Source organism: Micropterus salmoides, unplaced genomic scaffold (genome assembly GCF_014851395.1).
Source record: "Micropterus salmoides isolate LMB-PRFRI ecotype aquatic unplaced genomic scaffold, ASM1485139v1 Ms_hic_scaffold_9, whole genome shotgun sequence".
Taxonomy (NCBI): domain Eukaryota; kingdom Metazoa; phylum Chordata; class Actinopteri; order Centrarchiformes; family Centrarchidae; genus Micropterus; species Micropterus salmoides.
This window is the reverse complement of record NW_024044681.1, coordinates 27,043,619-27,069,282: the sequence shown is the minus strand read 5'-3', so window position 1 is coordinate 27,069,282 and position 25,664 is coordinate 27,043,619. Positions and strand designations below refer to the sequence as shown.

At 38.3% G+C, this 25,664-nt stretch overlaps 2 protein-coding genes across 5 annotated transcripts in view; both read left to right on the top strand.

Moving 5' to 3' along the window:
• The first annotated feature begins 1,207 nt into the window (after positions 1 to 1,207).
• Positions 1,208 to 20,499, top strand: stag2a (stromal antigen 2a). Of its 2 annotated transcripts, none has more exons than XM_038707606.1 (34): positions 1,208 to 1,708; positions 5,631 to 5,749; positions 5,882 to 5,960; positions 6,147 to 6,305; positions 6,502 to 6,598; positions 6,701 to 6,777; positions 6,899 to 7,103; positions 7,229 to 7,380; positions 8,788 to 8,861; positions 9,073 to 9,196; positions 9,813 to 9,911; positions 10,082 to 10,161; positions 10,522 to 10,629; positions 10,979 to 11,087; positions 11,304 to 11,421; positions 11,594 to 11,697; positions 11,797 to 11,889; positions 11,999 to 12,088; positions 12,180 to 12,383; positions 12,469 to 12,539; positions 12,738 to 12,825; positions 13,155 to 13,235; positions 14,095 to 14,187; positions 14,310 to 14,484; positions 14,583 to 14,722; positions 14,812 to 14,913; positions 15,250 to 15,398; positions 15,515 to 15,643; positions 15,762 to 15,970; positions 16,268 to 16,508; positions 16,616 to 16,726; positions 16,864 to 16,978; positions 17,599 to 17,676; positions 18,375 to 20,499. In XM_038707606.1, the coding sequence occupies exons 2-34, from the start codon at positions 5,706 to 5,708 to the stop codon at positions 18,396 to 18,398; spliced, it is 3,822 nt and encodes a 1,273-aa protein (XP_038563534.1). In that variant the 5' UTR covers positions 1,208 to 1,708; positions 5,631 to 5,705; the 3' UTR covers positions 18,399 to 20,499. The 2 variants fall into 2 exon arrangements, with proteins under 2 accessions (XP_038563534.1, XP_038563535.1); XM_038707607.1 differs by having other exon boundaries at positions 1,209 to 1,708; positions 16,271 to 16,508.
• A 416-nt stretch (positions 20,500 to 20,915) lies between these two features.
• Positions 20,916 to 25,664, top strand: part of thoc2 (THO complex 2) — a 29,731-nt gene continuing 24,982 nt past the window's right edge. For all 3 annotated transcript variants that reach the window (XM_038707620.1, XM_038707619.1, XM_038707621.1), the window contains exons 1-3: positions 20,916 to 21,070; positions 23,964 to 24,019; positions 25,241 to 25,332. In XM_038707620.1, coding sequence (XP_038563548.1) covers positions 21,006 to 21,070; positions 23,964 to 24,019; positions 25,241 to 25,332 — 213 coding nt within the window. In that variant the 5' untranslated portion in view covers positions 20,916 to 21,005. The remainder of the gene's footprint in view (positions 21,071 to 23,963; positions 24,020 to 25,240; positions 25,333 to 25,664) is intronic.

Below are 25,664 nucleotides of genomic sequence, written 5' to 3'. Positions count from 1 at the left end.
CATATTAGTAATAGTTGTATTAGTATGAGTATTCTGGTAAGGCCATACTAAGTTGTATGTTCATACCAGCATCAAGGCAGTTCTGAGCGCTACACAGACCCAAACAACTAAAATGTAGCAAAAACAAAAACAAAAAATGAACAATAAGAAATGCCTCTCCCTGCTTGTCCAGTCAGAAGCGGCTGCTAGACAAAAACGAGTCCCCAATAGAAACAAACAACAAAATTTTCTATGTGAAAAGACAGAGTTTAATTTATTGCATTTGTCTGCTCTGTTTGTCTATGTAACCATCGTAAGAAATATATTTGGATTATTCATCAGTAAAGATAAGTAAAGACATCAACTCCTGACAGCTTTATATATCAACTATATATTATACTATACTATATTCTTTGAATAGACAAACTGATAAGCCAGCTTGCTCTGAGTTGTTTGTGCTGAAACAGGACAGCATGTATTTGGAGTTAAGGCCACTTATTAGATGCTAAATAAAATATGAAGTGAGCTTTTGCTTAATTGTTTTCATCAGAAGGTTTAGAAATGATTTCACTTTGCATCCAGGTTTATCAAACTGACCTATGTCTTGACGATGTAAATTAGTATATATCATATAATTATATATTGATGCTAGTTACCAAAAATAATACCTTTGTTTGCATCATGATCGTTTATCCACCTATTACAATACTTCACAGGAGTACACAGAATGAATATAACAAGAGGGAAGCTTGCTCTTTACATGAAATAGACTAACAAGGTAAAAACAGATTAACAGTAGAAACATATCATACACGAAGGAATGTTTCATTTGTGTATTGACATGGTGAGGTAACCTGAGAGGCATTTGAGTCCTTCATTACTTTATTGAAGAGTCAGATGGAGACCTTGTAGGAGCTTCAGACTCCCCTGATAATACTGAATGAAAAACAAAACTGACTGAGAGTTACACACATCGCCTCCTCCGTGGCTCTATTTACTGTGGGACATACTGTAAAAAGCTGAGCAAATGTAATGTTACTTTAAGTTGTTGGTATGAACTGTGTCTATGTATAAAATGTATTTTATATAAGTTTTATTTTTGAGTTGCCTAGACACCAAATTCAATATAGGCCTACCCAGGCCCAGAGTGCACCATATACAGTGTCGAACAATACAGAGCGACAATAAGATGAAAAAAACAAATATATATACATATATACACATATACACCTACATATTTTTGCTTGTATAATTAGATTTGTGGTAAATAATCTAGTTAAAGTAGGCTACCTCTCCAGTCACAGTTACGTGCAGATTCACCTTGATGTTTTAGATTTAAGTGGACATTTTCCATTACAGGGAGTTAATAAACTTCGGATGTAATAGCTGCGTGCTGATTTCTCAAACACTGTGTATGGTGGCTAACAGTCAAACATAGGAGAAAGACAGAAGCTTGGGAGCACTGACCGACATGTGGCCTCTGTTACCAGCAGTTCACCGAGCCACCGACAGGTGGTGTGTGTGCTGCATGCATAACAACGAAAATACAATGTGTGCCTTGCTATGTTAGCCACCAAGGAGCTTCTTAACGTTAGCTAGCAAATAAAACTATTATTTTTGAGATTTAGAAAATGACAGTTTGTGCAGGAAATTAACGAAAGCATCCTCTTTGCAAAGTCCGCAACGTTTGGATTATTTGTGTTACAGTCCGTCTTTGATTTAAAACGAGGTAAGTTTTGAGGTAAAATGGCGGATAGCTTCTGTTAACATCCAGGGAGTTTGTCATTGATGCTGCCTTAACGTTACTGGGAAGCTGACCAGGCACATGACATTGGTTTAATCAGGAGTCATAAACAGAGAAATATGACCTTATCAGAATAAATTACAATCAACGTGATTAATTATGGCGACCTAACCCATAAGTTTGTGTAAAGTCGCTAGTGGTCCCGTTAGCCAGCTAGCTAACCTTACAGCTAACGGTTAAGATAGCAACTAAATCTTGTGCTGAAAATGAATTAAAATCCCAAATTGAATCCTAATCCTAACGCTCGTAGCTCGGTACGAATACAGTAGTCAATGTGAGAAACTGAAGGTAGCTAACAAGATAATGTCTCGGTTAACATCACGTATCAGTTAGAGTAGCTCGCATTAGCCAGAGCGCTGCTTGGCCGTCGTAGCAAAGACGTCAGGAAGAGAGGAGAGTGGATCACCAGCTTCACAAACATCTGTAGTGCGTTTGTAGTTCGGAAGTACTGCACGTGCCCGAACTGTTTTCAGATGAACCTCTTTGTTTATTCGAAGTAACGTTTGTCTACTATCACAACGACATGCCACATATTCTTATAATATTACATTACTTGTTGAGGAAAGTAACGTTACGTTATACTGCCGCACTCCCATTTATGGTCCTCGGGAGTCCGATGTCAGGCCTTTCCGACTGTTGAGAGCAAGCGTGTCATGTTTACATTGCATTTTGGGATTCCCCGTTACAATGCGCCAGTGTTGTGTAAACACGCCCCCACAGATTTCCCTTCTCTGTAAAGTGCTGTAACGTTACGTTACCGATGAAGTTGTGAAGCACTGGCATCTGCGGACGTTACTATACTTTTCCAGTTGAACAACAGCCTTATACAAAATTTAGTTTCGTGCACCGAGTAAGCATAAACCTTGATCTGTGGCAATATTCATACCGTTGTATGATTGCTTTATATTTTTATACACAAGAAACAGATTACCATGGGTCTCTCTACCTACAGGCAGTGTCGGAGTTGCTGGGTTTTTCCTTACTTAAGGACAATTACAGAGAGTTTCAGTCAGCACAGGGCATTTGTTATTAAACCAAACGAAAAGAGGTTCTCCATGTTTACCGGGTCCATGTATGCATGGAACATTAGACACATTGTCCCAGTTTGAAAGAGCGCACACACGAGCCTCAGTCTTGTTACTAATAACATGTGAGGTAAATTCTCAGTATTATAACAGCATGAAATTTCATTAATGCAAATAGTTAAATACTTATAATAGAATAACTTATTACTTTTTTCTGTTATACATAGTTGTTATATATAAACGCTATATAGTGGTAAAAATACTTGTCATTTACAAATAACATTTATTCATTTAGCTGATGCTTTTTTATCCAAAGCGACTTACTATTGCTATTTATGTCAGAGGTCGCACGTCTCTGGAGCAACTAGGTTAAGTGTCTTGCTCAAGGACACATTGGATGTGTCACAGTGGGGAATTGAACCCAGGTCTCTCACATCAAAAGCATGTGTCTTATCCACTGCTCCTTAACCACCCCACACCAAATCTTGAATTGTATATACTGTATATTTCAAATTAATTTAATTTATATTGTCTTTAAACTATAATTCAAACATAAACATTATTTAATAAGATCTCCTAGATAGTAAGTGTACGATTGAGTTACTGTGTTGGGCCCAGACAAAAATCAATCATGTCTACTGTAGCTTTTTGCATGCTGTCATTAGCTCATTTTGTCAGTCTGCAGGAACTCAGTTGTAGATTTAGTGCTGGTTCTTCAGTACAGGTGTCATACGGCTCTATCAGATAAACACCTGGCAAATGGTAATTGGCCAATTTTGCCTGCCTGTCTTGCTCAGCACAATTTGTGTTCAACTTTTTCTCAGAGGTCAATACAGGTCTAACAGTAGAGGAGGAATAAAGGCACATTACCTACCAGTGAGTGTGGCTGCCAAGGTTAACATTACACAATACTGCCATTCTAAAATCCCCCGTTCTTTTTGTAACATTTCATTTTGTGAAAGGAAGAAAAAATGTCATTAAATGAATGTTCACTGCGCAGCTGCAGTTACTCACACAGTGCCCTCAGGCTTAGGGCTGGGCAATAAAGCCATAATGATAATTATCGCAATATAACTTTCCTCAGTATCAATATAATAAATGTTCAATAAATCGTCAATAAATATTGGGTTTAATTTATATGAATAACAAACAAATTAGCACCTAATGTTTCTGTTAAAGTATTTATTTTGTTGAGGAAAAAGGACTGAAAAAATATTTACTAATCATATTTGTTAAAAGAGTTTTATCATAATAATTTTGAATGTTCTCTTAGCCTTTAAACTTGAAAGAAATAACAATTTGACATAGATTGTGATAATTATTGATAGGGCTAAACAATTAATTGCATTTGCGATATTATCTCGATGTGATAAAAGGAGATTTTTTAATCGCAAGGGCTGCGATTGCACTCACACCCAAGAGTAAAACAGTCTGCAGAGGAAGCATCAACTTTGCATCTTACGCTGTACCTTGACTTGTGTGGAACTTTGGTGTTGTCGGAGAATTACTAAGCTTGTCTATTAAATACAGGAGGTGTCACTTTTACATTCGTTGGCCAACTTTTTAGTTGAACCTCCAACTGAGTGTTTTTTGTTTGCTTACTGGGATATAGAAAGATGAAATCGTTCAGCCCTCTCTCAGCCATCTGTCTGAGCAGCAGTCAGTAAACCCAGACTGGTTCATTAACAGTGATATTATTAAGTCAAACATGCATGTTTTCTTCATTAATTAATCAGAAGAGATGAATCAATTAATTGTTCAAAATCAGGCTGGACAATGGACGCCAAAAATGTTCACGATAAAAAGTTTCATATCTTTAGATATCGCAATAACTATCAAATCGTTATTTATTTCGAGTTTAAAGACTGATTTTGCTCCTGACTGAAAGTTAAAGAAACTTAATGGTTAATTGTGATTTAAACTCTTCTTTCTGGTCAACACTTGTGGCCAAGCAGTGGATCACTTCACAAATCTGAGGTAGAACATTCAAAACAATTATGATAAAATCTTTGGAGCCAATCCCAGCTGACATTGGGCGAAAGGCGGGGTACACCCTGGACAGGTCGCCAGTCCATCGCAGGGCCACACATAGACAAACAACCAGTCACACTCACACCTAAGGACAGTTTAGGGTCACCAATCAACCTAGGCCGCATGTCTTTGGACAATGGTAGGAAGCCGGAGCACCCGGAGAGAACCCACGCAGACACAGGAAGAACTTCTTGCTGTGAAGCCACAGCGCTATCCACTTGACCACCGTGCCCCCCATTTATTATATTGTTATTGAAAAAAAAATTGCGATAATTACTATTAATGTTTTATTGTCCAGCCCTATTTCAAAATACTGAAAACAGTTGCACAGTTCCTAGACCCCAGGAGGAAATCTTTAGATTGCTTTTTTTGATTGACCAGTTGTCCAAACAGAGAAGAGCAGCAAATCATAAACGTTTAACAAAGTGCACCCAACATGTCTGTTTGTCCTTAATGGTAAACATACATTTCAGTGAAAACAGCACAGGGTCCTTATTTAAGTTGTAAGTGCAACTGGTGGTGAGTTCATGAGCAAAATACCATAATAATTCACAATCTACTGTAAGTAAGGGGGGAACTTGGCCACTTAATTAGGCATTATATCCCACATAGCTAGACTGCTACTATAATGCAACAGCTGGGACCCACCTGGCTGTTTAAAAGATTAATCAGTCTACCTGTAGTCTTAAAACTGAGCCCTGTGTAAAAAGTGATTTCTTTGTGAGTTATTGCAGCCAGTATCAGTGTTGTCATTCATCAATAAAACTCCTCTGATTTGTCTTATTTTCCAGGTGCAGATACGATCTTGCATCGGGTCTAGAGCAGTAGAAGCACCTACTCCTGCAGATCCAGAAAATGTTAAAGAAATGTTAGCAGCGCAGGATTTGCACACAGAGTTTCAATTTCCTCAGTAAGCAGTGCCTCACAGAAATGTACTAATTAAACAAGTCTTGAATCTGAATGTGTTGTTTATATGCATGTATGCACCATCATGTTATCCCTCAGAACCTTCGTAGTTGTAATGACTTTGTGTTGTACACAGAGAGGCAGAATCTCAGCTGTCTTCAGACACTGACCTTGAGGATCACGATGGCAAAAATTCAAAGACAGGAAAGGGCATGGTATGTTTTTCAAATTCTATACCTTCATTTATTAATTATCCAGTCCCAGCATGCATTGGGTGGGAGGCAATGAAATACCCTGGACTGTTTCCTGGATTGAAACACAGCTTGTGACAGCACTGCTCAGAGTTATGACAACACAATATCACACTTTAATCTTCCATTGAACATCTTTCTCCCCAACAGGCAGTCAAGAAAGGGAAGAAGGCGCTTGGAGACAAGGCCAAAGGTGGGGCAGCGGGAAGGGTCCTTGGTCCTGGCTGGGTGAATGGCCATCATCAGGAGAATGGGATGGAGAATATGACCCTGTTCGAGGTGGTTAAAACGGGGAAGAGTGCCACACAGGTGGGTACACGTATTGATCTGTAGTTTCTTCTCATCATCGTGTTTCTCATCTTATCGTTTGGTTCTGAAAATCTGAGCTATATTATTGGCGCAGCAGCCACGTCATCATCTCTAACATGCAGTGATATTTGGAGTTTTATTTTATTTGTTTGACATGAATAAATAATGTGGTAAAATGTTATGTTTTATTTTCTAGTCTGTTGTTGATGACTGGATCGAGGCATACAAACAAGACAGGGACACAGCTCTCTTGGACTTAATCAACTTCTTCATTCAGTGCTCTGGCTGTAAAGGTAACTATCTGACCTGATGCGACTAAATATGTAGCGGGGTGGGTGCCTGAAGGCAAATGAATATGATGAACCTTGCTGCCATTGTGCGATTTTTTCACATAGGTGCTGTGAGTGGAGAGATGTTCAGACATATGCAGAACTCCGAAATCATCCGGAAAATGACAGAGGAGTTTGAGGAGGTGATGCAGGCTGTTTTTACATTAATCTAATCATACATCTGTGCAGTTACCAGATATGTGGAAGACATAAAGGGAAATTTATGTGATCGTCCTGACCTGAATCTCTGCTTTCATCAAACAGGACAGCGGTGACTATCCATTAACTCTGTCAGGACCACAGTGGAAAAAATTCAGGATAAGCTTCTGTGACTTCATTGCGGTTTTGGTGCGTCAGTGTCAGTACAGCATCATCTACGACGAGTATATGATGGACACAGTCATCTCACTGCTCACCGGCCTGTCTGACTCACAGGTCCGGGCGTTTAGACACACAAGCACACTAGCAGGTCAGTTTTAATGTGTACGTTTCACTTCAGTATTCTGCATTTCTGCTCCATGCCTGTCTGCACCCTCATGCTGTCATTGTTACCATACCTTCTGGTGTGTATCTCAACGTTGTCGTCTTTGCCAGCCATGAAGTTGATGACTGCCTTGGTGAACGTGGCTCTGAACCTGAGCATCAACATGGACAACACCCAGAGGCAGTATGAGGCGGAGAGGAACAAGGTCGTTGCAAAAAGGGCCAATGATAGGCTGGAGCTCCTTTTACAGAAACGTAAAGAGGTGAGAAGGAAAAGAAGCTCTGTTACACTTGAAACTGCACTTTGAGTGTCACTTAAAGCGCTTTAACTCTAAGGCATTTGGAATGATCTCAGTATTTCTCTCAAATATTGGGTTTGTCCATACTGTGCGTATCATAGTATACATATACAGTTGTACTATCTGGTTGGAAATGGTGGAAATTATGCAATTTAGTTGTTGAATTGGTACAGTACTTACTGTGTGCAGTGACAATAAAGTTGAGTCTAATCTTAACATGTGTTGGGCGTCATGCAAGAATCGCTCTTTTGTCACCTACGAGTGATTAATTTCGCGTAGTAAGGTAAGAATGGAATTATTTCAAATTTTAATTTTTAGTGGTCCAGACCTGTTGCACAAGTCTTCCTTTCTCCACTGGGGAAAAAACATTTCACATTTGACCTGAAGTCTCTCACACTGTCAGCTGCCCCGGGTCTTTATGCAGATCGCTGTCCATTACAATCCTCTGTTGCACCAACAGTGTAACATCACCCTCTGTAGGCTATAACATCATCCTGTCTAATATTTCCACAACTGTCACATCATCCACGACTGCTGCTCATATTAGTCATGGACCGCTTTGCTTTAGAAAGATGTGATTGAGCGTTCAACTGTTCAACTCCATGTTAAGTCATGCTCTCTTTTTGTCTGTCACAGTACAGCGCTGCTCTTATTACTTGTTGTTGGCAGCATTTAATATTTTCGAGTCTGGCTTTGAACACTAGTACAATCAAGCTTCACAGAAAAAAAGTAGGAGTGGTTTAGGATAAAAATACAAAAAGGCTTTTGCATGAGGTCAATTGTCCATCTTTAAAAGCTTTTTTTAAAAGGAGAAGGCTGGTGATGTTATGAATATTTGTTAATATCCACAAATCCTATGAAAAGACCAAAACCAACTATGAATTTATGCCATGTATGCCTACGTAGCCAAAGCCTCATATATTGTATTCCATAGACCTCTATTAAAAACACCGGGTGACATGTTCCTTTATTGCAATGAACATGTATTTTTATTTTTTAATCCCACATACACTGGTTGGAAAATCATCACCAACAAATGTAATATTTACTTACTGTTTGGGGAATTACATAGCCTTTTAATATGAAACTATAGGCCTATTTGTAACAATTTAAAAAAAAAAATTCCTTTTTAAAGAAGAATTCAATGAGCCTTGGGCTGACCAACATATGTTTAAAATAAGAAAAATATAGAATACTGCCCTGACCCTTTAACCTTTATCTAAAATTACTTCTAACAGAGCTCTTCCTGCAAAACCTTTTAAAAGTCAAAATGTTTAGTTTTTGTGTTTGACAAGGCAGAATGAAAAGATTGTGTTTAGGCTATTTTCATGCAAACTTTTTAAAAAGTATGACTTTGTGTTTATCTTTCAGCTTCAAGAAAATCAAGATGAAATTGAAAACATGATGAATGCAATCTTCAAAGGAGTGTTTGTTCACAGATATCGGTATGTGAATCCTCAGTCAAGGAAGGGCCTTCACAATAAGCAGAGGCTGTTCAGTGTTCATTTCTGGCTTTTTGACGCCCTCTAGTGTGAAATTAATGTCAATACAAATATGACTCCATGTGATTTGAAACAACTCTCATCAGTTCTGTTTACACAAGGGCAGGTTACAGGCCTAATGACTACATTTAATACATTCTGTTGTGTTTGCCAGTGATACCATTGCTGAAATCCGAGCTATTTGTATTGAAGAGATTGGAGTGTGGATGAAGCTGTACAGTGACGCCTTCCTCAATGACAGTTACCTGAAGTATGTTGGCTGGACAATGCATGACAAGGTGAGTTAACAGACGGCACCTGTGTTGATGGTGAAAAGCATATTAAGTCACAAAAAATCTATGAAAATGTCCAAATGTATTGTCCAAAGACTGACAAACTTTGAACCTCATAACAGACTTTCTGCAGTCACTTCAGAATATAAGCCATACATAGTTATCTTTGCTAGAAGGGTTTTACTATAACAAGCAGCTACTGGTAATTCCATAAAACAGGATAGTAACATCACAAAAGGTCCATGAATTTTCTCTCTTGTCACATTCACTAGTGCTCACTGCTCATTTTTTAAATTTCCTTTTCTTTTTACATATAGGATTAGAATATGACTTGTGATGTTTTTATGATCTAAATTATCCCGAGAAATGCATACGTATCAGAATAAGACCAGCAGAACCTGTTGGAGGACTAAATGTTATGTATGTCTATATCATCTTTATATCACAATGTGATCTATAGTATTTGGCTGATGCAAAGGAGTAGAAAAAAATAACATATTTATATTTTCTCTGTAGGCGTGCATAATAATAAACAGGTTTAATTAGGGTAATGGAAAAGAAACACCTGAGGTTTGGCATTCAAATACGATAAATATTTAATGTATTTCTACTGTGACTCCAGCAAGGTGAGGTGCGGCTGAAGTGCCTGACTGCTCTGCAGGGCCTGTTCTACAACAGAGAGCTCGGCGCACGACTGGAGCTCTTCACAAGTCGCTTCAAAGTGAGCCAGCAGCTGCTTCACTTCAATACTAGTTTGATGAAGTTTTCCAGTTTTTTACTTGTGTCTTTATATGCAGATAATGAATTTTTTGACTCCATCATACCCATTCATGTTATGACAACTAATGTTTACATATTGTATCTGAAGCATAAACATGGTGTCATTGACAGGACCGCATTGTGTCTATGACTCTGGACAAGGAATATGATGTTGCAGTGCAAGCCATAAAACTACTGACACTTGTCCTACAGTGAGTAACTTCCCCTTCTCTTGAATTAAACTGAATTTTATCTGTTTCTGTATTATGTGGCCATAAAGACCTAATTCCCATATTTAAGTCAGCATGATAAACACATACTATTTCGTTACAGATTAGGATTTAATATATTTTGCCACAAATGAGAGACATTACCCTTGTCCATTAGGGCTCATTTATGTTTATAGCTGAGGTGTTACTGAGTCTAAAATGTTCAGAATATGACCATATTTTGTACTCATTTAAACAAATCATTTCACAGATTTCCCTTTAGGTCTAATTCTAAATGCTCATCTTTGTCAATGACAAAATCATTAAACTGGCCACTAAGAGTGTATGCATTTCATCTAACAGGAGTAGTGATGAGGTTCTGACAGCAGAGGACTGTGAAAGTGTGTATCATCTGGTTTACTCGGCACACCGGCCCATCGCCGTGTCAGCAGGGGAATTTCTGTTTAAGAAGTAAGTGTTTTGTTGCATCTTTTAAAACTTACCAAGAGGTGCAGTTGAAGCTCTGATGGACGTGGTTATCATATTTCCAAGACATTTGTGGTCGGTCACATTACATGATGTAGATGTCAGAATTGTTGTAGAAGAGGCTGGTTATAGTCCGCTTGGGTTCACATTAGCTTACATTGGATTCCAAAGTTCATCTTGTTTTTTAGGGCTGTGAAATAGGGCAGCAAAAGCAGAAATACAGAGAATTGGTGTTAGGGTTGGCCCAAATGTCACTTTTTGAGCTTCGAAGCTTCGACAGTTACTAATAGCGAATAATTTTTAACATCCTTTTGCATTGTGCTGCTGATTGAAGGCTCTTCAGCCATCAAGGTCCTGAGGAGGAGGGATTACCCAGGAGGGGCAGGCAGAGCCTCAATGGCAGCCTTATCAAGACTACTGTCTTCTTCTTCTTGGAGAGCGAGGTGACCAGGTCTTTGTGTCTCACGTCTGAATGTTAACCTTGTGCTCATTGTAGTGAAAGTTTCCATCTCGAGAAGTCTATTAATCAAGTTTGGATGGGATTCGATAATCACATTTGCTTCAAATTTTTTTAATCAAAATGTTATCCTGATACTTGACAAAGAGTTAACCTTGTTTTATTTTGATTCATTAACATTAAACCACATGATGTTTTACAGCTCCATGAACATGGGGCCTACTTGGTGGATAGCTTGTGGGAGTGTGCGTCAGAGCTGTTGAAGGACTGGGAGACTATGATCAGCCTGCTGCTGGATGAGCCCATGCCAGGAGAAGAGGGTGAGGGGGTCCACTCTTTAAGACAATTACTGGCTCAGGTTTTCAGCTCCAGTATGAGGAAGAGGAGGCTTCCTCATACTCTTTTTTTTTTTTTTTCTTTTCTTTGATTGGCACTTAATTGGTCAGTCTTATCATTACATTGTCAGTAACTTTCTGTGTCTGTGATTTTCAGCCCTGACTGACTGCCAGGAGACGGCTCTGGTTGAGATCATGCTCTGTGCTATTCGGCAGGCTTGTGAATGCCACCCTCCAGTAGGCAGAGGCACGGGGAAGAGGGTGAGTGCCTGGTCATCATGCCTGACATAAAGAAGACTAACTTTGTTTCTTGTATCATTTCATGTTGTTAACATGGTCAGGTTTTTGTGCATGGAAAAGGTCCTGACTGCAAAGGAGAAGAAAACACAACTGGATGATCGGACACGGATCACAGAGATGTTTGCAGTTGCATTGCCTCTGTTATTGGCAAAGGTAATTACTCTTATTCTGCACTACAGCCAACAGCTGTCAGAGTTGACTTGAATAACAGGTTTGATTACTAACCATTCAAGGTTAACTGCTTTCTCTTTTCTTGTCATAGTACTGCGTTGATATTGATAAGGTGACCAATTTGCTACAAATACCAAAATACTTTGACCTTGACATCTACACAACTGGCCGGTTAGAAAAGGTTTGTCAATTTCTTCATTTGTTCTAGATATTGCAACTTGTAAATTGCATGCAGTGTCAGTAAAACGGTTTGCTTTCATGTTCCCATTAAGCATTTGGATGCCTTGTTGCGGCAAATCTGGGAGGTCCAGGATAAGCACACAGACACCGAGGTCCTGGAGGCCTGCTCTACCACCTACCACTATCTCTGCAACGAAGAGTTCACCATCTTCAACCGCGTGGACATTGCCCGCTCCCAGCTTCTTGATGAGCTTGTAGACAAGTACAATAGACTCCTGGAGGACTTCCTGCAAGAGGTGAGTGCTGTTTCTTTTCTTGGATCGTTTGAAAGCATGGGTGAATGTCCAGGATTTAACGGGTTTGATCTCTTTTGTTTGTCAGGGCGAAGAACCAGATGAGGATGATGCCTACCAGGTTCTATCTACACTCAAGAAGATCAGTGCTTTCCACAAGTAAAGTCCACGTTTGCACTTCTGATTTCAATAAATAGCTACTTCTTGAAGAGAGAGTAATAGCATTTGCCGTTACACTATTTGGCAAATAAATCTTGAGTTTTGGTTTTCTTATGGTAAGGTAAAATGTGAATAATGACATTTGCATGAATGATGTTATAATGTATTATCTATCATTTTTGTTATTTTTGCTTCCAGTGCACATGACCTCTCTAAGTGGGATCTCTTTACCAGCAACTACAGACTACTCAACACTGGTCTGCAAAACGGGGATATGCCTGAACAGGTATCGCAACCCTAACAGGATAATGTTCTCTAACTTTCTCAGTAATGTCGCCAAAATGCTAGACCAACAATTTCAGTCAAGCAGTATGTTCTGTGACAAATACAGTTAAAATATGCAAGCACTAATGTTGGGGTAGGGGATAAATATGATTACAGACCTGCTGCATTTATAAGCTGACTTACAGAAATAAAATTAATAATATTAATTAATAATACAATACATGTATATGCGATTACCTGTGTAACCTGGTTACTTTAGAACATGTTAATGAAAGGACTGTGTGGAACATTAGAGCTCATCTGATCTGCTTGTCTTCTCTCCCCCCCAAGATTGTGATTCACGCAATGCAGTGTACACATTACATCATCCTGTGGCACCTAGCGAAGGTTTCAGACAGCAGTTCATTAAAGGTATTTACATGTTGGTCGTGATGCATTTCTTTTGGGATACAAAACATTTCTATGCATACATTTGTCAAATAGGTATAGTATGATAGTCAGTTTGAAAGTATATTACCTTCTAACTGGCAAGACAGCTAACATCCATTAGCATTAGCTCACTTGCAGATTAAAGAATTGTTTTCTGACTTTTCTCCACTTTATTCTACGTTTGCTATCATAACCAATAACTACATTATCAAAAGGATATTACAACTGAGTTCTTTAAAGAGGTTGAGGTGCATGGAGTTTTAAAGCTGAAGTAGGCAATTTATTTTAGAAACATTTTTTGTTATATTTGTTGAAATTTCCACAGCAATCAGTAAATCTAGTGCTTTGACAAAAATGAAAACAATCTATTATCTGTGGCTGTCGCAAGACTGTAATAAGCACGGCCAATCATTTCATTCAGTCCAAATTAAATTATTGGCTGGCCTAACTACCTGCTACCCGTGCGCACTTTTCCCGTGCACGCATTGCACATGAATATGTGTTTTAGGGGAATGGCTTTTGAAGGGAGGCCTGAAGGAAGGGGGTGGGATTTTTTCAGTCAGATACTTTCAAAATCAAGCTCACTCTTGCTAGTTTCTCCAACATTGCGTACCATAGCTTTAAAATACCCTTGCCACATCTTTTACTTTGTCATACTTTGAAAATATATGAAGAAAGATATTATTTTTCTCAGAGGCTGATTTTGGCACTAATTGACAGCTAAAGGTTTTAATAAGTATCTATCAATTCTTGGACAATCCTTACAGTTAGCTAGTTAATTAGAAAGGATTTCACTTTCTTCACTTACAGGACTGTCTAACTGAACATTTTCTTCTTTTAGGGTGATATGGTGACCTTAAGAAAGCAAATGAGAGCTTTCTGCTTAATGTGTCAGCGTTACCTAAACAGCATCAACACCGCAGTTAAAGAACAGGTGGGATTATGCTGATTGGACTGTTACATTTCTGACTTTTCCACTTAGGCCATTCTTCAGTACCACTGAAAATTTGGTTGGTCTGTATTTTCATAAATGCTGAAGTGTTGTGTTTATTCCAGGCCTTCACCATACTATGTGATCTGCTATTGATCTTCAGTCACCAAATTATGTCTTCAGGCCGGGAACAACTGGAGCCTCTGGTCTATACACCAGACTCTTCCTTGCAGGCAGAGCTGCTCAACTTCATTCTGGATCAAGTGTTCATTGATCAGGATGATGACAACACCAGTACAGGTCAGAGTCAGTCAACACGGTTTTAACCAAACACACTAAAGTCTGAAAAGTGAGGAGGCATGTATTTCTTAAGATTTTATGATGATTTTGTATTTTAGACGGACAGCAAGATGATGAAGCCAGTAAAATTGAGGCTCTGCACAAGCGAAGAAACCTTCTTGCTGCCTTTTGCAAACTAATCATATACAATGTTGTGGAAATTAACACTGGAGCAGATATATTTAAACAGTATATGAGGGTAGGTTAAACCCCTATTTGAAATCAATTATAATGAATTCTTCATGCCCTGCTCTTCTTCTTAACAGTATTCCTTCTCTGTCTACTTAGTATTACAATGACTATGGAGATATAATTAAGGAAACGATGAGTAAAACAAGACAAATTGACAAAGTCCAATGTGCCAAGACACTCATATTGAGCCTGCAAAAGGTAAGTTTCATTGCCCAGGTGAAGACTCAATCAATTGTTTTGTTGTTGTTTTTAACGTACATTAGTAGACCTGTGTTGCCAGCAAATCTTCCAGATGATCTAAAACAAAATATAAAAGAAATGTAATGACTTTGTTCTTCATCAATTAGGCATTACTTTTCTAAAAGGTTGTCCCTGTGTGTCACGTAAACAGAAGGAGAGTGTAATTTAAGCTACAGCTGATTTATGTTTCAACATATCACAAATGTATTTAGTCTAGGATTCAGACCTCTCAGTCTGTGAAATCACCTCTAAAGAAATGTGGAAAAAGTATATTTCTATTTATCTCTGTTGTAGTTATTCAATGAGATGTTGTCTGAACTTGGGTTCAATGTCGATCGCTCATCGTCAGCCTTCTGTGGCATCAAAGAGCTCGCCCGACGCTTCTCATTGACTTTTGGCTTGGATCAGATGAAGACCAGGGAGGCTATTGCCATGTTACATAAGTAAGTAACAGTCCTGAGTCAGGACTGTGTGATTTACAGCTTTGCATGCAAAGCAGTTCTTACAGTGCTTTAATGTGCAAAGGTTTCCATTCATTATTTCCCTGTATTTGATTTAGGGATGGAATTGAGTTTGCTTTTAAGGAACCTAGTCCCCAAGGAGAGGGGAGTCCACCTCTCAATCTATCCTTTTTGGATATCCTGAGTGAGTTCTCAAGCAAACTTATTCGGCAGGACAAGAGAACAGTGTAAGTTTGAACCACAGGACTTTTGCCGTGGTTTGTGTTTGTGGGTGAGCATTGAGTCTGACGAGGAACTCTGAAAAGGTCCTAACTGTGGACGGTTGTCATTCTGACCTTTCTACAGTCACATGTATCTGGAGCGCTTCATGACGTTTCAGATGGCTCTGCAGCGAGAGGACTGCTGGTTGCCCCTCATTTCGTACAGGAACTCCCTACAGGCTGGAGGGGACGACGACACCATGTCTGTCATCAGTGGGATCAGCAGTCGGGGCTCCACCATCAGGAGTAAGAAGTCTAAGCCAGCTGCTGCCAGCAAGAGGAAATTGCCTGAAGGTGAGCAATTTTAACAGATCAAGATTTACTTTGAAGATAAATTGAGCTGCAACATGAGTTCATCTGCACGAAACTGCACCATACTAGCTTGTGTGTTTGAAGTGCCCCCTCCCTTAGAATTAAAGACATAATTTTACCAGTATGTCGTTAAAGTTGCTAAATGTGTGGTAGTAGTCGCCAAATATACACTCACAAAGTTGGAGCCTTTAAATTCTCATGCATGTGTATTTCAACAATGTGTCAGTCACCGGGGTAAATGCAAGGCGTTCCATCATTTAATAAATTATTTTTTTCTAGCAGAAGAGAACAGCTGCAGCAGCAGTGATGCCGTTTGGATGAACCGTGAGCAGAATGTGCAGACGCCAGTGATGATGCATTCGCCCCACCTCACCTCCACTGTACTGAAGGATCCAAAGAAGATGAGGCCAGAGGACAGTTACACGGCCACATACAGCATGCCATCAGAGCAGCATCCCCATCAGCCTGTGCCTCCCCAGCAGCAGCCACACCATCACCACCAGACTGCCATTGATTACAAGTACGAAAACCTTTCTGGATACCTATCCCTTTACCTTACCTTGAAATGAATATTTGCAAATGTTGCTGCTGTTTACATCATGTTAAATACTGAACACTGTCCCACAGTACCCAGGTTACTTGGATGCTGACACAGAGGCAACAAGCTGAGGCTCGTCAGCAGCAAGAGCGGGTCAGCATGCACTATGCGAAGATGAGGAACCACATGCAGCAAGCAATGTGAGATGGCACTCCTCTTCATAGAGTACATAAAATTGATTTGACTTATGGATGAAAGCTGGGGAATGAACATCCAGCCAACAGACAGTATGTGAAAAAGCACAATCTCCTAAAACGTATCTATGTGTATTCCTCAGTCGTCGAGGCTCTGGACTCATGGAGGATGATGAGGAGCCAATCGTGGAGGATGTGATGATGTCATCAGAGGACATCAATGAGGGCATGGATTTTGACACAATAGACATCGATCTGGTAATATAAACCTGCAGTAACTGATTTAGATTGATATTGATTTTTTTGCAGCGGAAACAAGCTCTGAACACAATAGACTTATCATTACCTTTTAAGTTGCAATGGCAAATTTGTTAGCAAACAGTTGCTTATTTAGATATCCAGCAGTTACAGAGCAATACTATCGTTCCTTGTCATGTTTGTGTGCACTTGGCAAATGTTAAGTCCAAGTGTCTGTCTGCTGTTTGTTGCTGAGCAGGTACTTTCCATTGGGTTTTTAGAGATTTTTCGCACTAAACAGCTGCCTGCTGCAACTGAAAATAGCGCAATGACAGCGGTGACTGTGAACTAAAACAGTAACGTTGTGGGCTAGACAGCTAAATAATGAGCTGAAACTCATTATAAAGCTCCATAAAACAAAGGGGAGCTGCAGACTCCGCTGATAATTCTCTATAGGTTCATCACTACTTGCGAGATCTTTCACATTGTCAAGTTTTCACATTGTCACTTGAAATGTAAGAAATGTTCATCTGGATTATGTTTACGATAAGTACAAGGAAGACCGTTATTTTTAGAGTAAATGTTAGCATAATTGTCAGCATTTTGTGGTACATTGTCCTGACTGAGCTGTTATTTTTCAGCCGGCATCAAAGAATCGCAGAGAAAGAACTGAACTAAAGCCGGACTACTTTGATCCATCTTCCATTATGGATGATTCGGTAAGGATTTTCCCCTTCTTATAATACAATTTACTTATTTGCTTTTTTTAAATGTAATATGTAAATGTAATATTTGGTATTGTGCAGAGGCTGTGGGTTGCCATGGTTGGTCATAATTTTTAGGCTTGTTACCTTGAGGTAATTCAATTTTCTCATCCTCATGACTAATTATTTATGGATAATGAATATTTATGATATGAATATAATTTGTTATCCATGCAGTTGGATATTACAGGTTAGTGTATGAAAATTCCATCTTTTGAGTATCAAGTACTCACCTCCTGATGGCTTTAAAGGTGGCTCTGAAATGTTTGTAGCTTTCTCCATCACGGCAGCAATAGCGATGATTCCTACAGCAACACTAAAAAAGCATAATTTCCATAGGAATGTCTATAAAATCAATGTTGACTCAAATACTTTGTTAATACTAACACACTATACTTTAAAAATAAAATGAAATACTACTTTTTTCTCAGGATTGTATTAATTTTCACAGATGCTGTATTGTTTAAACAAATAGTCCAAATGCTGTTTTTCTTTTTTGTTTTCACAAAATGGAAAACACAACTGACATCAATTTATGAAAGTAAAAACAGTAAGTCCGGGAAACGCATCTTAGTCGGCTAAAATTGTGCCAGAACATTGCTTTTCTTATTTATAAGATTGCGGATTTCTAAAAATGTTTTGTATGTCTTCAGGTTCTCAATGTTTCAATGTTCTAAAACAAATTGGACGTACCAAGAAGAATGAGTTGTCAAAATCCTTGGAAGATGACTGTTCTCTATGGCTAACAGAATGGAGTGAAATGGACTACTATCAATGGTTCGTGAGACACCAATGTTTGCCTCTTAAACACTTTGTTAAAACTTAGAGGGAGATCTTGAATTTGAATTTTAGTCTGACATTTTCACAGAACGGACTTTTGTCACTCTGCAGCAGAAATGTTTTTGTTCAGTTACCCTCAAAACAACTTGATGTTAGCTTTTACTACGGTGAAGCAGTACAGACGTGGCAGGTGCATGGTTAGGGGGCAATAACAGACTAAAATTCAAATTAATAATATATACCTTTAATCTTTTTAATTCAGCAGACAAAAAATGTCTAATGTAAATACATAGTTGCCAATATACAGAAGGGGTGAAAACAATTTCACAAACACCTGCTGAAAGAAATATAATAGTCCTGTAAAATAATCCTACCTTTATGATGCTTGTAGCGTTCAGTTGTTATTGAACACTATAATGACCTTGTACTTAGTCACAGAGGTGTTAATTCCATTCTATCGTAATTTTACAGCCATATTTTTAGAAATTATCATAGGCTCCAATTAACGCCTCTCTGACGCAATCAAAACAGAAATTGAACATCATAAGCTTCATAAAGACAGCATTTATTGCAGTTCTAATGAACTGGACTGCATTACATTGTAAAGGTGTCAGTGATATTGTGTTCACCTGCTGTACTTTTAAACTGTAGATTTTGGCATGGCATGTAGCCATATATTGAAACATGTACACAGTAAAGTATAATGTGAACTGGCGTCTCATACTGTTTAAAGGCCTTGCCACAAATTATATGCGACATTCTCAGATTTCTTTGTGATGGTATTTTTTAGAAATGTATGTGTTCTGCTTTTATACCTTATAGATAACTTTGATTTATAGATATTTTGTAATGACAATCAAATGTAAATTAATGGTTTCTAATCATGTTATTTCACATAGATGCTGAAATAATCCTTTTTAATGAAAATGATTATGTTCCTATAGATATGGCCAGCTGTTTGTATTTCCTTTTCATTTCTCTATAAAGAATGGATGCAAAAGTAATGTATTACTGAAATGTAGTAATTTGACAAATTGATGGCTGCATCAAAAATTATTTTGTAATATTGGAAGTATTCCGTGTCATACATTAAATGTTGACTCAGTCTTAAACATATAATCTTTCCTATATCTTCACTATTTTTCTCCACTGTATAGTATCTAATAATATCTAATAATACAGACATGCCATAATTGCAATCTTTAGAAGAAAGGATTTGAAAAAGGGTTGAGAAAGGTTTGTGTTTGTTTTGTTTTTTTACAGTGTGCAGAAGATTTTTTCAAAAAGCCAATTAATTTGATGTACCACTGTTGTGTGTATAAGAGTTATATAATTATTCACAATTATAGAGTTTTAGAATTCTTTAGTCAAGTATTATAGTATCAGAACTGTATATTATACAATTACAGATGTGTAATATATTGTGAATCGGTGCTCATTTTATATTTGCAGTTTCTGTTAGCTTGAATCTTTACAGAAAGGTCAAAGAAATAGAATGTAACTATTTGAAGATAACTTACTAATTTGGAAGTATACATACAGTACATTGTTTTGTTTGTCTTTCTATGGATTGTTGTGATTTTACTATGTATTGGCCTGGTTGGCAGATTCAGATTTTATGGATAACGGTGTGCTTTCAAATTGTAGTTAGAAACAAATCCCTAGTGTCCTCAGAATCTCACTAAACTGGAGAAACAGATCATGTGGTCTTCAACATTACCATATACATACTAACTATTTATGTTAGGCAGATGAGAAAAATATGTCTTGGAATTGCCTGTAAATTTACATTAATCGTTTAATTTTGGATCTTTTCTGTTTTGCATTGAACTGCTGAAAATGTGCATATGTCTGTAGGTTTACACATTTAAATATTTGTGTATATTAAATTTGTGTTTTTATTCTATTTTCAAAGTGCCCATTGCATCCTTTAAGATTTGTATTTATGTCTGGAGATGTAACATGAACAGAATAAACCCCTCTATGTGATGATTTTAAGAACATGGCTGGAAATCCATAAAGTTACTTCCAAAGCAGATGTACATATGAATGAAAATGTTAAATATGTACTGTCTTTACATTTATTTCAGTGAATGTCTCGTAAAAAACATATGTAGTAGTTTTTCTCAGTAAGTCAGTAGTAAACAGAAGTGCAGTGGGGATTTTGGAAACCATGGCTATAACCACTATAATTGTTAAATTCAAGTCAGTTGTGTTCGTTTCAAACTGTTATTTACGGGTAACGTTAGTTAGGCTAAATGTTGTTTAACTCGTTAAATTGTGAAAAACACTAGTAGTTTGCTTAATTAGTACCTGAACCAAACTGAGCACCCAGATGGAAAGTAACCACTATCACTCCGGGAACACAAAGTTCCGCGTTAACAAAGCCGAGCCAGTCTTCAGTGTCCCAACATGCATCAGTGAGCTACCAGCAGTAGCTGCTAACCACATTTGACCCTGTGTGTGCGATGATGAATTAGACATCCGGGCTGTGTGTATGGAAGATGGCGACACTTATCCTCCCTGGTGAATGGATCAAAAACTGGGAAAAATCAGGAAAACACGAGTTGTGAGTAAAGCCGAACTTCAACACATTGGCATGGGTTATAGTGTTTTAATACTTTAAGATGTGAGCTAACTAACAAAAAATATGTAGCTAGCATTGCAATTTAACATAAGGCCAGACTTTCAAGTGCGTTAGCTAGGGCTAGCTATCATAAGCGTTGGAAGTGGCCCACTAGCGCTATTTGAAAAAATAAGCAAATCGTCTAACTTAAGTTAGTCGGCATTTAATTGTGAATACAGTCAGTTAGAGTAGTAACTTAGTAACGTTACCCAGTTGTATGTAGTTAGTGGCGTCGTTGGTGAAATTTGACTAGCTAATGGTACCTGTATGCTAGCAATTTTGCTATCTTAACGCTCCCACTAGACCATTTTTTTAAATTTGTAAACACGGGGGCTATCAAAGCTAAGCTAGTTAGCATCCATGTAGTTAGCTCACTCCCGGCCGCACCGTTATCGTTCTAGCTTCTAAGTTTAAGTAATTTCATTGTTCAAGTTCATGTAATTAGCAAACGTTGTCTGCCAACACACAATCGATAAGCAGTTGGCGAAGACACACTTACATCCACATCCAGCGTTAATGTTAACAGTAATAGTAACTTAGCTGATCAAGTGGAGGGAAACGACGGTTCTTGACTTGACGTTATAGCAAGGTAGCAGCAATGTTAGCCAATGCGTCTGTGATAACGAATGGCCTATTAAACGTTATAAACGCTAGACATGGCCGTATGCAACATTAACAATGACCTTTAAAAGATAAATTCGATAAACCTTCTCATGTGAAAGATTAGACCTCTTGCACAAGGACACTGTAACGTTAACGGTATACCATGTCAGCCAAGTTAACGTTAAGCTACATATTTGTGTACCCTAACGTTAACCCATTAGTTATAGTTGCTTGTTGACAGTGGTTATATAGCTGTATTTCAATAGGATATCAACCAATGAAAGCTAGACAGCGAGTATCAACTTTATCGGTAACTTACAACGTCAAACCCACTAATCTAGAATGACAGCAGCATAGAGGCTCTTCTTGACAACCTGGAAATCAATTTTCGACGTGGTTACTCGTTTTATCACTAGTAAAAAGGAAAAACATTGCCCTAATAATGAATAGGCATCACGGACAGGAAACACAATAGGCTCATCCACATTGCTAGCTACTATCAGTGGTTGAAGGCCTTGCATAGCAAGTAAGGCCTGCAGTGGGATGCACCAACTCAAACTATTCCGTTCTTAGTCGTGTAACCTAAAGCTTGTGTCTGTGGCTGACAGCACTTAACAGAACATAGTTTTAAATAGTTGCAACAAACGAGCAACTTATAAAATGTTTCTATCAAGAGGAAACTCATACATGTATTTTAATGATGTATAATAATCCTTTTCATTGGTGTCTCTGGCCCTAATACAGATTTCCCCTGTGCACAGATTGTAAAGCTTTTAATATTTAATATGAGCTCAGCTGCTGTGTAGAGATGGGATGTAGCAGTAAAGCTTCACTCAATCCAGCAGCCACATAAAGTGCAAAATAAAAACTGTTCAGTAAAAAACAGTACATTTTTCCCTTCCCACAGATAAATACTTATTATATTTCATGTCTGCTTGGGGCAGCACAGTGGTAAATCCTCCAGTCGGAGGGTCCATCACTTCATTGATGCCATCCATTGCAGTGACATCTCAGAGGCAGGCAGCAAGTGAAAGGGAAATTGCCATGTACTGATAATCAAAGTGTCCTGTTGTTATTACATAACCACTGTTTTTCAGGTCAGATAATCTCTTGTGTTCACAAGCGTCTAACATGTGGACATTTGGATCGGTCTGCGTCTGATATCAATCACCTGTGCTAGTAAAATAATAGGATTAACCAGTCAGAGAAGCCAGGGTATAAAGTTGATTTAGTGCTGTACATTTTCTCTTGAAGTAGTGAAAATGGCCTGACAGCGGCTAAACATGTTGTATGTGTTGTATATGTTGTATGTTTAGCCTTAGGACCCTGACACACAGCTGCCAGTTTGGTGCCATTGAGCATTTCTGACTAACCGTTGTATGTTGAATAAGTGGCATAGGTAGTCGGCTAGTGTATTGTGGCGAGTTCAGTTGTAAGTTTTAAAAGAACACAGTGATCAGTCTACCTTTGTCAGTGCTTGTTCTTTGACACCAATTGAGCTGTCTATAGTCTCTTTTCCACCAGATGGTACCAGCTCAACTCGCATCAACTCTACTTGCCTTTTTTGGTTTGCCATTGGCCAAATCTGGTATCTGGTAGGTTTTTTGGTATTCCCTCCGTCAAGGCACTAAGCAAGCTGAGGCGTCATTAGCCAGAGATTACAAGATAGCAACTGTAATGATACTCAGAATTAAACAGCCGCCAATATCCTCCATTGACCTATGTGTGGAGGGAGTGTGTCGCGTTAAAAATTACATCACAGCAGTTTCGTGCGGCATCGATATGACGACCAGCTACAATGAGAAAGTATATCTGCAGTGGAAAACCGAGGACAGGGCACTAAAACGAGCTGTTCAGAGTTGAGCTGGTACCAGCAATGGGTAAGCGCCAAATGAGGACATCCCATAGTTAGTTGGGTCTTGTTTGGTTATGTTAACTTGGACACATCCCAATTGGGTAAAATATTCCTTGGACTTTTGGACATCCACAGTTTCTCAACCTAATTTTATCTGGAATCTTGTAGATGGTGTATGGTCTTGGCATAGTGTTATATGCATATATATAGTCCAGCTATTACAAGAATATTGGTATGCAGGTAATTGTAACCAATAACCCTCTGTGTATGCATTGATTTTCATAGGTGAGAATTAACTTAATAAGATGCATAAAGCTATGTATGCAGGAGATAAATGAGATGCCTAACTGACCAGAATTTTGTCTCTTTACTTCATAGTGTGCAACTCTGCAAAGAACTTACAGAGAAAAGAGATCATGGAAGTGAGATTAGAGGTAAGTTTGACCTTAGTTCATTTAAACAATATTCTTTGTCTGTCTGCATATTTAAGTTCCTCTGTTGTATACACAGAAACAAATCATGGGAATTTTGGCAGTTTGAACCGATCAGCCATGTAAGAAAATTAAATATTAAAAACAATATTTACCAAAGATAGATAAAAATGGGTAAATATATTTCAGAGAAGTTGACAGAAACGCTCTGTAATCAGTTTACAGTACAGAAATGCCTATAATGTGAAAAGCAATTAGATAAATGTTTATTTATATTGATGTAACGATATGCAATTATCAGCAATACACAAAATTGCACTTTAATGATAATTTTAAGATAGTTATGTATGTTGATCAATGTATTATTTTAATTGGAAAATGTGTTCACTATACAGATAAATGTTCAAATTCACCCACAACATGCTGTTTTTGTTTTTCCCAGAGGGGAACAACAAAGCATTTATCACCATAACTAAATAAATGTCAATGTCCTTTTAAACAATAGACTCTTCAGTTTAATAATTGTTAAATGCCACCGAAAGATAGCTTGTTCATGACAGCTTTCAGTCAAGATGTGACTTTCCTGGTTACACCAGTGTGTTAAATAATTGTCATTATTTGCTGAATGTCACAATGCCTTAATGGTTGCACAGCAGTAAACTTAAGTGTGAATGCAAACTCAAATATTTTGAATAAGGGCCAAATGAAGCCTGGTTGCTCACCCACCTAGCAGCTACCCACCTTGCCAAAGCGACCATTCCTTACTTATACAAACCTCAAGCCTTAATATGATTTTTATAGTTTAATTATATAAAAATTCAGCCCCCCACGCCCCATTCGATGAACTGCGGTTCTTGGCGGTTCTTCCTCATTGGCTTCAGTTTCAGCCCATAGGTTGCCACTTGCATCTGATCCCTGCCACATGTCTGATAAAGTGCTGTGCCTCAATGTAATTCATAATTTGTGGCTAGACAAATGGAGAAAAACTGCATCTTCTAGTTGTGCAAAGCTGACACAATACCTTACCTCCAAGGCTTCAATTGTTGCTAATGCTTCTACTAATTACTTTTTTGAAGTGGGTGGTTACTTGTTGAAGTCAAGGTTTTGTGTTTTATATTAATACCTACTTTAGGTTCATTTTTAGATGTTATATAAGAGTCTTTTCCTGTCAGTTCTGTCAATTTAGTTTAAGATGAACTGTGTCTTGTCTGTTTACCCCTCCAGATGTACAGGCTGCCTTATACGAGCTTTGCTGGCAAGTTGTTCAGGGGAACCTGAAGCTGGATCTTGTCGCCAGCGTCCTTGGGGACATGATGGTACACGTTCTTTTTCTAAATAATTTTTACTTGAAGGTTAAAACACATAGCAGTGTCTGCGCTGTATGTATGTTTAAAAAGAGAATCCATCGTGCTATGTACCTGCACCTGATGGGTTGAGAATAGGGCTGCAGCTAACGATGATTTTAGTATTCGAAGCTTCTATAAATTATTGCATTGATTTCGGTGATAGCGGTTCACACACTACACGAACTGTCAGCGGCTGTGTCACCCGACGTTTTGTCAAGGAAACACACGTGAAATGAGCGATCCTGCACACGAAACAGCTGTTATTATAAAGATAGCAATTATAAAGACAAAGAATATGGGTG

Bases quoted from the DNA above. Each gene is read 5' to 3' on its own strand.
- stag2a (XM_038707606.1), top strand. From the start codon at position 5,706: ATGTTAGCAGCGCAGGATTTGCACACAGAGTTTCAATTTCCTCA. The intron at 14,914-15,249 runs GTAAGTTTCATT...TCTCTGTTGTAG, and splicing joins TCATATTGAGCCTGCAAAAG to TTATTCAATGAGATGTTGTC. The intron at 17,677-18,374 runs GTAAGGATTTTC...GTATGTCTTCAG, and splicing joins CTTCCATTATGGATGATTCG to GTTCTCAATGTTTCAATGTT.